Below are 12,702 nucleotides of genomic sequence, written 5' to 3' on the forward strand. Positions count from 1 at the left end.
TTTTATATTTTCGCATCTGTAACCGGGCAACTGTTAGTGATATGAACAAACTAGGAACGTTGAGTGTTTACGTAATAAAAGCATGGGCGCCGTGGCGTGGGTCACGTGACTCGTGACCGGCAGAAGGTCTGGGTTCTGGAGCCGTGACGTCACTCATCGCCTGTTCTGCCCGCAAGAGTTGGAACAGCCCACTCGCTAGCTAGCCGCAGTCCGTTCGCCACGCGATGGATTTGAACGTGAAAAAGCTCGCCGCTGGTGCTGGGTTGCTTTTTACACGGGCTGTTCAGGTAGGAAATGGCACCACTCAACCACCGCAGGGCTCTTGTGGACCGACACCTTCAATGCATGTTTCGAGCCTTCCGTCGCTGTTCAATGCTACTGTTGAGGATCGGATCGGATCGATTAAACATGTCCATTATTCATTGACATATTGACAGATAAAAGCCTCAACATGCTGATCATGTTCATGTTCATGTTCGGGCTGACATTGTTTTTCAAGTTAGCATTGTTGTTCGCCTGCTAATACCACACCGATGAAGAAATGTTGGGAGTGACAGAGGAATGATCTCAACATTTCCGATGTGGAGAAGATACAGGAGCTATAAGGAACAACAGTGTTGTTTCAGTTTACAGGAGAGAAGCTGGGCCAGGCGGAGAAGACCGAGTTGGATGCTCACTATGAAAACCTAATGAGCCGCGCGGACTGCACCAAAAACTGGACCGAGAAGATTTGCAGACAAACCGAGGTCTTGCTGCAGCCCAACCCAAGTAAGACATCGATATGGTATATCAAAATCATAATCTGAACTGAATCTGGGAATGTGTGTATGTGTATAGTCCAAAAAAGGAGAAATGGCCCTTTACGGGCCTAACCCTAGGCCCGTAAAGGGCGCCGCGTCCCTTTTTTTTTATATGTATAAAATTTAGCCGTGCCGAGGTCACCCAGAGCTAGCCCGAGGAAAAAACAAGAGAGCCAGACAGGAGAAGAGGACACAACCTTGGGGCGCCCCAGCGCGGATGAGGCGGTCTCTCCCAGCCTCACCTGCTGTGTCCTGGCCGTCAGGAAGCTGTAAATCCGCTGGCAGATGGCAGGTGAGACGCTGGGCTGGAGAAGCTTGGAGGAAAGGAGTTCGGGGATGATGGTGTCGAACGCTGAGCTGAAGTCCACGAACAGGATCCTCGCGTAGGTCCCTGCACTGTCGAGGTGTTCTAGGATGAAGCGCAGTCCCGTGTTGACTGCATCATCCGCAGACCCGTTCGCTCGGTAGGCAAACTGCAGGGGGTCCAGCGGGGGACCCGCGACGCTCCTGAGGTGGTCCAGCACGAGACGTTCAAAGGTCTTCGTGACCACAGATGTCAAGGCGACAGGCCTGCCGTCATTTGGACCCGAGATCGCAGGGTTCTTGGGGACTGGAATGACGGTGGAGCGTTTGAAACAGGATGGTACTTCGCACAGTTCCAGAGAAGACTGGAGCGAGGTGGTCCGCGCAGACTTTGAGGCAGGATGGGGACCCATGGTCTGGGCCTAACATACTGACATGACTCTCCATTTTATTAGAATGGAATTAAATCGGGAAACTGTCTTTTCAATGGAGTCTTTGCAAAGAGAGAGACAGTCGGAGAGCTTACAGTTGCTTCGCTCCTCTTTCGGACTCTGAAGAACCCAAGAACAAACGCACAGTTCAACTCCAATGGAAGGGAGGAAAGGAAGAATTCTCAATCAATTAATCATCCATCCATCCATTCTCAACATCGCTTATCCTGGTTAGGGTCACGGTGCGCTGCAGCCTATCCCAGCTGACTTCGGGCGAAAGGCGAGCTACACCCTGAACCGGTCGGCAGTCGGTCGCATGGCACATCTAGAGACGGACAACCATTGGCGATCACATTCACACCGTCACCGAGTGGGAACTCAACCCGAGTTGCCCGCACCAAAGCCAGGGGAGTGTACCACGACACCATCAGTGAACTAAAACTATATAACCAAAAGTGAACCGTCTTTAGAGACTATTCAACGTCGTCAAACTTATCCAGCAAGCTGCTCCTTTCCAGTCGCGGTCGGTATTCAGCTTTATCGGGACGGGCTTTCCGACCATCCATTGCAGAAGGTGGGGGAGTTGAGACCATAGGGAGGCGCGAGAGGAGTTGAAAGGGTCCAAGCCAGCGCTAATGTCTCCACGGCGTTCGCTGGAAGTTCCTAATCCTGTCTTCGCAAAGATGCCGGCAAGCCTGGAGGGTTCAATCCGACATTTGGAGGCCCTGCAAAGAGGATCTCAAAGGGAGATAAGTTGTGCCTAGGACGCACACGCATTCTCATATACATCAACACAATTGGTAGGCACTTATTCCAATTGAATTTAGTGTCTTCACGACATTTATTCCATTTTTCTTTCTCTACTGCACCACCAGATTGAGGGTTGTAACTGCAATGTGTTCTGAGGTCAAGTTGTAACCTATCTGAAAGCTTTGTTTTTCGGGGGGGTCCCCCCCCCTGCGAATAATGTCGGTCAGGTGGGCTTTTGCCGCTGAAGATGCAGATGCCCGTTTTGTTGGGACTACTATCCATTTCGAGAACATGTCGAGCATGACTACGCGGTATTTGTTTGCCTACATAGGGTGTCAACTCTACAAAATCCATCATTAGATGTCTAAATGGTCATGGAGTGAGTGGACGTGGTCTGCAAGCATATCCCGCCGCCTGTGGTTTTCCCCAATAACTCTGTGACGCGGTCTGCCCGGTGTCGTTGGAAACCCGGAAGCATCACGGCACCATCGGGGACGCGTTCACAAAGCCATGTCTCCGTGAAGCGCAAAAGGTGGAGGGGAACGTCCGAAGTCTTGACTGGTTTTTGTGAGAAAATGAACACATGCGTCACGAGCCGTAGACGGCTGTTGGTAGGGATGTGCATTTTCTTGCCTATGGAGAAAATCAACAATGAAATCCTCAATTAATTTTTTGTCACCTTATAAACTCCCGTTTCAATGCAGCAAAAAATAATTAACACCCGAAGGTGTTGTATTTTAGCCTGGATGTACAGTAGCTTGACCTCCAATAGCAGGCATCGTGTTGAAAACTGGAAGTACATTTTGCTTCCATTGTTTCAACACGAATTAACAATAACGTCCATGTATTCCCACAATTCGGGATGCTCAATGAATCAATTCGCCGACTGCTATGCCCAAAAATATGTTGGGAGGCTGTTAGAACATTCAAAGAGCACAATGTAAAACGGCTGTTCTGCAGTATTACAAAACGATGTTAACCAGTGTCGACAATCTGGCATTTCGTTTGTTTGCATTTGTGCATGGCACAAGGTGCCATTTTTCGCGCCATTTTTACACGCACTACCACCACCCGCTGATGAGCAGGATCATGTACAGACTCATCCACATTTTTATTTTAACTGCATTAGCAAAGCTTGAAAATTGTAGATATTGTGATTTGCATTTAAAAAAAAAAACCTCATTAGCTCACTCTCACAGACTCAAATATTGAGTCGCTTTTTAACATTTGGTTTGTTTGATTCTCCATGCTACAGTTGACCACACCGGTGAGTATTTTGCCTCTTTACTCTAGCCCCTGTAGTGGGAACCTTTTAGCCACCTTACTAAGTTGTACAGAGCTTTTTTTTTTTTTTTTGTATGAAGATCAGACTTGGCTCTAAAATGTACAATATATTTCTTCTTCTTATTTTTCAATCATTGAGACACCCAGTGTCAGCGTGCCAACCGTGCTGCCAACAGGACGCAAATAATAAACCCTGATCCGACACGGCTCGTGGTGAGGCTCGGTGGGTAACTGGTCAGTCTGAGTTTTGGTTTTTGGAAGGACTGCTTTTTACTCGAGTCACTTTATTGTCAACTAACCGTACTCTTACTTGAGTACAATGTTTGGCTACTCTACCCACGTCTGGAGCGGACATCCTCGATTGCTACTCTTAACGTTGAAGCAAAATTATTTGCTCATCAGCGCAGCCAGTGTCGTATTTGTCAGGCTGGTCTTTTGTATTTTCGTTGCAGTGGTTGCAGACGTGGGCCAGAACAAAAAAAAAAGTGAGGCAAATTGAATTGGAATCTTAAATTTGTACATCAACATGTACTTGAGCAGTGTAAATAAATGTTTTTCTGCCCGGAGAAAATTTGTCGATTTTGGCTTATTGTACTCTTCAGAGTCTTCCAGATTGCTTAATTTATGTTCCAAAAAAAAAATCCCCCCCCAGAACCCCCCTACGACGCCTCCTAGCCAGACCGGGACAATTGACGGGGTGGGGTACTAGCGACAGCCACAGGCGGCGGAAAGCCACTGCAAACGCGGGTTCACTCACCACAGTCTCCACTGGACTTGACTGGGAGCTCGTATTTGAAGAACTTGACATGAATGCCACTAGCGACTGTATTGCTGCAAACTTGAATGTCTGATGTCGAATCTGTTGTCAACTGAACCAGATGAAATGTTTCACTCCACACCACACAAATGCCACCTTGCAAATATTAGTGTTCTCAACAATCACGTAACGTTTGATTGACAACTACCCGCGTTGTTGTTTGGGTTTGGGGAAAGAAACCTCTGGCCGCCTGGAACTCTTTCTTTTTTTAAATTTCAGAAAGTGTAGCAACCTTCAGATTACGAGACCGATGAAAAGGTTTCTCGTCCCTTTCCCTAAATTGTATTTTATTTTATTGGCCCTTTTACGAGATAAAATAGCTTAATTTCAAATTACGCTAAACGGGAAGTAACGCAGGCGCTCCTTCCAGCTCATTCTTTTCTCCTAAATGAATGACATTTTTATGTAACCCGTATACGCGACATAGTTTATACAGCATAATGGAATGAAATAAACAGCTTCCACGAGTGTGTAAAATAACCTGCGCGCTGTTAGTTATTTGAACAACGCAAGTGAATGTCGTCCAGTTTGATTGCATTCCGCACACACACAAAAAGTGTAGTAACACTCATTTGACAAATAATAATAATATATAATCATCTAATCTAAGGGAAGCATGAATTTGTCATCAGCGTTGTTAATTGGCTTATACGTTGGTCATGTCATATGGTAATGCAACCGAACCTGTGAGAGCTAATACTACTGAAGTGTCCATAGCATCTATTTAATATCTATTTAACTTTCTGCAGGTGCTAGAATTGAAGAGTTTCTCTACGAAAAGTTGGACAGGAAGGCACCATCCAGAGTTACCAATGGGGAACTACTCGGTCATTATATGGAGGAGGCTGCTAAGGAATTTGGTCCTGACACGCCGTATGGTAAGCGTTACGCAAGAAAACATCATCCAAATTCAGCCCATTGAATATTTTGCGTTGGTCGACATGGGGAAAGAAGAACGTGTCAAATATTTCGCCTTGGCCTGCTGACTGAAAGCTCTCAATGCCATACTACATACGGTCACAAGAGAGCAGCAAAGGTTCCATCGGCAACAAACGAACATTGAAAATACCTTTTATATAGCGTATACATTATGTATTATATTGATGTATTTGTGTAACACTGTTGCCTAACAAAGCAACCTGTATTTACACCGGTAAATTGAATGGAAAGTCGAATTTCTTCTTTTTTTTTTCCCCAATGCGACATTCGGGGGGGGGGGGGGGCTTTGCTTTAGTCGTTGGTAAAATAAAAGTATTTTGCGCAAGTGTCCTAGAGCCCCTACTTTCTGTCGTCTATGGCAGCATACTGTTACCCTGTGATAATGGTGAGACAAGAAAGTAAAGAGGTGCAACATGCTATACACACGTCCTATTTCTATTCCCTGCAGGGAGCCGTTTACTCGAGGTGGGAGGATGCGAGCGACGATTAGGAACAGCCGAGAGGGAGTTACTTCATACGTCAGCCCTCAGTTTTCTTACACCCCTCAGGAACTTTCTGGAAGGAGACTGGAGGACCATCGCAGTTAGTGTGCAACGCAATACAGTAGATGACTGCTTATGCCACTATTTACGGCTTGTCTTGGTTCAGAGTGCCTGTCCTAACCTACTTCTTAAACTAGCCCGAGGCTCTTATTACTTTCCGAATTAGAGTTGAGGACCTAATTATAGCACAGGGGTATCATATGACACTATTGTTGCAATTGTATTATGCATCCATTTGCCGCGGGGGGGGGTGGGGGAAATCACAACTGTAAAACCAGCCTACAGTATGTTTGAATACTGGCCACAAGTTTGCAAAAGTGTACTATATTTAAAGTTGCGTATTGTGCGTCACAGTGCTTTTGAGCCTTTCCGGAAGCTAGTAACGGTGTCCAACGAGACCTGCACTGCAGTCTGATAGTTCATTCAACTCTGGACACGTCCCCGTGCAGAAAGAGCGGCGTCTATTGGAGAATCTCCGCCTCGATCTGGATGCTGCCAAAGCACGTTTGAAGAAGGCCAAAGCAGCGGAGGCAAAGGCTGCGGTGAGTTAACCGCATTGCAACCTCTGCTATCGTTCATGTTTAATCCTATGATTCTGCTCGTATTGGGATATTTCACTTGCTGCGTATTCATAACCATGGCAGTGCGAGGGCGATGTGAGTAGTGAAGACATTAAGAGTACAAGATGCTGGTCAGCGTTTTGCTTTCTGCCCCGTTTGCTTCCATGATGATTTGGTTAATGTTCATAGCAGCATGGAGGAAGTCAAAACAAAGGCTTGCAGGGAGGGAAGAAAAAAAAAACAAAAAAACAAAGTTCACATCTTGATTTAAGGCGAGTTTTGAAAAATAACATTCTGCTTTGACTCACAGTATTGTTTTTTGTTTTTTTTTTGCCTCAGTTATGAAACCACTTCGAGTGTGATTTTTCATATAATTCTTATTTTGTCTTTATAGTGTTTAACAATTGTGATGATACTGTACATTATACAGTATATGTGACTGATTTTATTTGAAAAGGAATACCAGTCCAGCGGCGGCACGGTGGACGACCGGTTAGCGCGTCTGCCTCACAGTTCTGAGGACCGGGGTTCAATCCCCGGCCCCGCCTGTGTGTCGTTTGCATGTTCTCTCCGGTTTCCTCCCACATCCCCAAAACACGCATGCTAGGTTTATTGAAGACTCTAAATTGCCCGGAGGTGTGAGGGATTGTTTGTTGATACGTGCCTTGCGATTGGCCGGCGACCAGTTCAGGGGATATCACCTGTGACAAAAACTCCTTTTTACTCTGCGTTTTCCTTGCTTCTGGGTGGTTTCAGCACCCCGTAAGAACTGGTACTGGCCTCTCCCAAACCTGTTTTTTCCAGGTGTGCTGTGACTGCCCCTAGTTTGAAACGCAATGTTCGACAGGACGCGCAGATATACATCCGATTCCCTTTGCGCACGGGGACAAACTCAATCAAACTCAACATGGCTTTGGCCACATTCCCAACCAAAATAAGAGTAATGTGTCGAAAGATGACATGATTTTTTTTTTTTTTAAAGCAGTTTCTTGAAGATCGTGAATATCATGTGTTGGAAAATCATATCAAAAATGACAATGACCCTAGTTTGGACACTCTTGATCTGGGTACTGTTATGAGTTTGACTTTTTAAAATATATATTCAAGATTCAAATGTATTGCGATGCACCCACACACTGTCGGCATAAAAGTTTCCAATGCAAACAAGAGTCCGTCGAAATAACATTAGTGTTGTAGTACGTGTTGTGCTTTCCATTGTGACTTTAAATCTTGCAATTATTCACCTCCACATGTCGGGAGGATGTCATTCTCAATGCTAATATGCTCATTGCACTTGGCTGCCTTGGCAAAAAGGGCTACGAAACGCACAGTACAGCGAAAAACAGCATTTTAAGTTCACTTCATTTGTTCGGTCATCCTAAACATTCAAGTGGGGACACTGTGCAAAAATCTTAAGAATTTGAGAAGGGGGCCAATACCTTGACACGTTTCCAAAATGTATGTGGGGGAAATAATACGTCTGCGTCTTTGTCTTCTCAAGATGGCGCCAGATTTCCAGGAGACCAGACCGCGCAACTATGTGCTCTCTGCCAGTGCCTCTGCCGTAAGAAGATTCTGCTTGACTACAACCAACTGGAAGTTCACAACTGTGGGGGAAAATAGAAAGCGAACACATTCATCTTCATCCAAACCAACGACTGTATTGTATTCTCATACTGTAACTCGGGTGAATTGGTGGGAGGGGGAGTGCCGAGTTCAGGTCGTGACGTGGCAATCTTTTTTTTTTTTTCCCGCTTGCCACCCAGTCCCCATGCCCCCTTGCCGGCCATTATGGAAATATGTATGGCACCATTTGACAGCTGTCTTTTAATTTCCAATGTCATCATTTCTAAATTCTATTTTTGCTTGGCCCTTTCAGCTTTGGAGTGACGAAGTTGAAAAGGTGAGTATGAATTTTTTTGGTCTTGTTTTCTGCAACCTGCCCTTTAGATATTGGAGTAATCCTGTGAGGAAAATGAACTAAAAGGGATACATAATGCATAGGGAAGAGGTTGAATGAGGGACAATCCCTCTGTGACACACGGTTGTCTTCATCCGCCCTCAGCTGCGTTTAATCTTGAATATGACCAGATGAAATAAGACTACAAACTGATCACCCGCATTCCTATCCATCAAGTTTCTCGGTCGAAGTCTGGACTTCACGATTTCAAATGCGACGACATCAGTGTTGTTCTTATCCTTTCAGGCTGAACATGAACTCAGGGTTGCCCGAACGGACTTTGACCGACAAGCCGAGGTCACGCGGCTTCTTTTGGAGGGCATCGGCAGCACACACGTATGCGAGCCACAACTCATTTCATATTATCGAAATGGACGCCACGTGTGTTTGTGACTTGTTGTCACGTCACGGCAGGTGAATCACCTCCGCTGCCTGCATGAGTTTGTGGAGGCCCAAGCAACTTATTATAAGCAGTGCCACTGCCACATGCAAGAGCTAAAGACAGAACTTGGAAGGTGAGAACCAGTGCACTGCTCAGAAGATTTGTCATTGAAAATAAATATTGGCATTGCAGAAAAAGATGGATCTTTGGACAGTGCTTTTATTTTATTGATTTTTTTGGAATGGAGGTGTTCAAGTTCAACTCGGTTTTCACTTTCAGCCATCGTTTGAGAAACGCAGGCACGGATCGAATTGCTTCAAGGTTTCTTTGGTACCATGACTGGCCTTTTTCAATATTTTTCTGTGCTTTTGACTCTCTGGAGGATCTTAGGTGGGATGAGACACAAGTGTGCGAAACCTTTGGAATGTCTTCCATTTCTGCATGAATTGGTCATCAAACCTAATTGGCTCAAGAAAATGAGATTATTTCCAATAATATCAATGCATTTTGGAGCAATTAGTAAATAGCTGTTTGCCTTTGGAATGCTCCTTTTTCATCGACAAAATCGACCCCCCCCATCATTATTGAATTTTTTTTCATGACAGCGTGGTTGAGTTTCAAAACACCGTTTTGTTGAAGTTGGTATGCGTTTGACCTTCTATTGCTGTCATATATCATTTCCCTCCCAAATGAACAATGAAAAATCCATCCGTCCGTTCTCTACCGCTTATCCGAGGTCTGGTCGCAGGGGCAGTAGCTTTACCAGGGATGCCCAGACTTCCCTCTCCCCAGCCACTTCATTCAGCTCTTCCGGAGTGTTACCAGACCGGCCGAGAGACGGAGTCTTTCCAGCGTGTCCTGGGTCGTCCCCGGGGTCTCCTTCCGGTGGGACGTGCCCGGAACACCTCACCGGGGAGACGTCCGGGAGGCATCCGAATCGGATGCCTCAGCCACCTCATCTGGTTCCTCTCAATGTGAAGGAGCAGCGTCGCTTAATGTCAGAGAACTATTATCAGTCATCACCAAAAATTAATATGGACATCTCTACATCTCTCTCTCCCCCTTCCACTTCTGAAAATATCAGAATTTGATGGATATTATGGCGGTCTGTGTGGAATCCCTATGCGGCCATACATCTCTGGTACAGTATTCCCTTTATCAGTACCTTCAGGCCGTATTTTCCCTGCTCTCCCTCAGACTTCCAAATGCTTTTGCACATGACTCCACCGGCTCCATGGCGACCGCAGACTTGACATCGGGAGGATTCAACAACACTGTTGAGACGGAGACCCTGAAGATTGAGGAAGCGCAAGCACCTGCTGCAGGAACGCGCAAAGCCGGTCCTTGATGATTCCGAGGCTGCCGACTCTAGTGAGGTTTGATTAAGTTGAAGTACTGAGCTGGGACCAGAAACCCATTTTGCTTGACATTTAAACTCGAAAGGATCGCTTATAACATGGGTGTCGAGCTCATGGCCCACGGGCCCTCGACGTCATTTCATGTGGCCTTCGCAAAAGGTTCCCACCATTTTCCCTTGACTTTTGTCAAAAATGTGTTCTTCATCATCAAAATGACAAGACTGTAACCAGGGCAAATGTTTGGGTTCCCAGACCGACCATATTAGGGAAGGGACAAGAAGTGGAAGTGCCTCACACTTGCGCATGCACTTAGTCCAGAAGCAACTACAGTGCAGCTCAGCTTCAGGCGCGGGGACATCATGGCTATGTTACGGCTTCACAAAAGAAAACGAGCGCACCGCCTAACACAACTTGAGGTGGCATTTCCACGACCTTTCCTGTGCGCTTGAGACGCCGTAGCCAGTGCAATAACAAATGCATGCCCTTATTAGTGTTCATATAGCATCATAATTTAACTCTTAATGTTGCATTTTTTTGCAAGAAGAAAATATTGGAGCTGTTGCCATTTCATTAGTGTCTTGAAATCTATTCCTGTACATGCTAATCCTCAGCAGTTTTGCATTTTTTCCCCCTCTACTTTTTTTGTACACAGACACGGACCCTTTCCGTTCGCCAAAGACGCAGAGTACGACGCAGCACGGTGGGACCCGAGAGACGAGGCGTAATTACCATATGGCAAATCAACGAGATTAACGTTTGTCTGTCTACCTTACTAACATGATGTTAGCCCTCGGGCTGCTCGCTGTTAATTGTGACGACCATCGAATTCCGAAGGTGACAAATACAGTATAACATGAATCTAGCAACCAGAAATTACTTTTAGGGTGCTTAAAAGTTTTGCTCAGTTCAGGCAGGGTGACATACGTATGGCCAGTATTCTAGGATCTGATCTGTAAGTGGCTACGTTTTGAGTCAACGGGGTGGAAAACGTGCCAAAGGTGTTGGGATCGGAATGAAGAGTCAAATGGGTTATTTACCCAGAGGAGAGTTTTGGGGAAGTCAGATGGAGGAAATATTTGTTTCCTCTTGAGGTGTCTTCTTTTTAGTCTGAAAAAACTGAGCACTTCCAAAACTTGGAGTCGTACAAAGAATGTCTTATTCCTAGTCTGCCGGTCTCGCTCAAAAATCCACAAGCATGAACCGAATGTATCAATTTGTCACAAAAAGCAAACATGTTAGCTGAAGTGTATTTGCACAACGGCCGTTAATGCCTTATCTTGTATGCCCAATGTGAATTGAAGAAATAAAAACGGTCGATTATACATAATAATAATAATAAAAATGAAAAAAAAAGAAGCAAGTTTGTCGCACGTCATTCAGTGAAGGATTTAATTTTTTCAGGATGTTCACAGCGATGCACATTGCACACGCTCTCCTGGGCCACAGAGAGAAGACTCGGGGGCGGCCACCCCTTTGTCTCCGTTCATTGGCAGTGTTAGGGTCGTCAGCCGCAAGGCATCTGGAGGAGGATAAAGTCATCTCGGTTTAGCGCGATTTGACGCTCAACGTTATAAATCGAGCTATTTTGTCTCGTAGAGGGCACCACGTCACCTTTTATACGTTAGGGAAAGCGACAAGAAACCTTTTATCAGTCTCATAATCTAAAGGTTGCTACATTTTATGGCATACAGTGGGTCCGGAAAGTTTTCAGACCCCCTTGAATGTTTCACTCTGTGTTATATTGGAGCCATTTGTTAAAATAATTTAAGTTCATTTTTTTCCTCATTAATGGACACAAAGCACCCCATATTGACACAGTGCATGTCAGAGCGCCAATGAGGTCAAAGGAACTGCCTGAAGAGCTCAGAGATAGAATTGTGGCCAAGGTTACAAAAAACATTCTGCTGCACTTAAGGTTCCGAAGAGCACAGTGGCCTCCATAATCCCGAAATGGAAGACGTTTGGGATCATGCATGCTGTGTGTGCAGCATCATGCTGTGGGGGTGTTTTGCAGCTGCAGGGACAGGACGACTGGTTGCAATCGAAGAAAATGACTGCCCGCCCATCAACATTTACCATCCAACCTGACAGAACTGAAGACCATCTGCAATGAGGAATGGCAGATGATCCCCAAATCCAGGTGTGAAAAACTGCATCATTCCCAAAAAGACTCTTGGCTGTATTAGCTCAAAAGGGTGCTTCAAATACTGTGCAAAGGGCCTGAATACTTATGCCTGTGTGATATTTCCATTTTTCTTTTTTAATAAATCTGCAAAAATTTCAACAATTCTGCTTTTTTTCTGTCAATTTTAAGGGGATCTGAAAACTTTCCGTACCCACTGTATCAGTTCTAGATGACAGAGGTTTCCTTATTCAACTCAAAACACAACAAGGAGTGGAATTTTATAGAATATTGAATGACATCTACAAGGGATCTATAGGGAAACACACAAGAGTCTAACTGCAGGAAGAAAATAACACTAATAATGGTGAAAGAAAGAAAGATAGGTGCTCGTAAAGGGAAATAGAACACTGTGTTGCTGGACTAAAATTGAAAACGTGAGCGATTAATGCCT

The 12,702-nt window shown here is 45.2% G+C and overlaps 1 protein-coding gene across 5 annotated transcripts; it reads left to right on the forward strand.

Annotated features, from left to right (window-relative positions):
• Window positions 1-137: 137 nt before the first annotated feature.
• LOC133400475 (endophilin-B2-like) lies at window positions 138-12,383 on the forward strand. Of its 5 annotated transcripts, none has more exons than XR_009768359.1 (12): window positions 138-287; window positions 627-768; window positions 3,540-3,551; window positions 5,135-5,263; window positions 5,773-5,906; window positions 6,316-6,408; window positions 7,928-8,227; window positions 8,306-8,329; window positions 8,633-8,722; window positions 8,801-8,901; window positions 9,853-9,909; window positions 10,016-10,040. XR_009768359.1 is itself a non-coding variant. In XM_061673203.1 (12 exons), the coding sequence occupies exons 1-11, from the start codon at window positions 225-227 to the stop codon at window positions 10,114-10,116; spliced, it is 1,239 nt and encodes a 412-aa protein (XP_061529187.1). In that variant the 5' UTR covers window positions 139-224; the 3' UTR covers window positions 10,117-10,139; window positions 10,779-12,383. The 5 variants fall into 5 exon arrangements, 4 of the variants coding, with proteins under 4 accessions (XP_061529187.1, XP_061529188.1, XP_061529189.1 ...); XM_061673203.1 differs by lacking the exon at window positions 9,853-9,909 and adding an exon at window positions 10,779-12,383 and having other exon boundaries at window positions 139-287; window positions 9,966-10,139; XM_061673204.1 differs by lacking the exon at window positions 9,853-9,909 and adding an exon at window positions 10,779-10,863 and having other exon boundaries at window positions 139-287; window positions 9,966-10,144.
• Window positions 12,384-12,702: the final 319 nt, after the last annotated feature.

This window comes from Phycodurus eques, chromosome 3 (assembly GCF_024500275.1).
Source record: "Phycodurus eques isolate BA_2022a chromosome 3, UOR_Pequ_1.1, whole genome shotgun sequence".
Taxonomy (NCBI): Eukaryota; Metazoa; Chordata; class Actinopteri; order Syngnathiformes; family Syngnathidae; genus Phycodurus; species Phycodurus eques.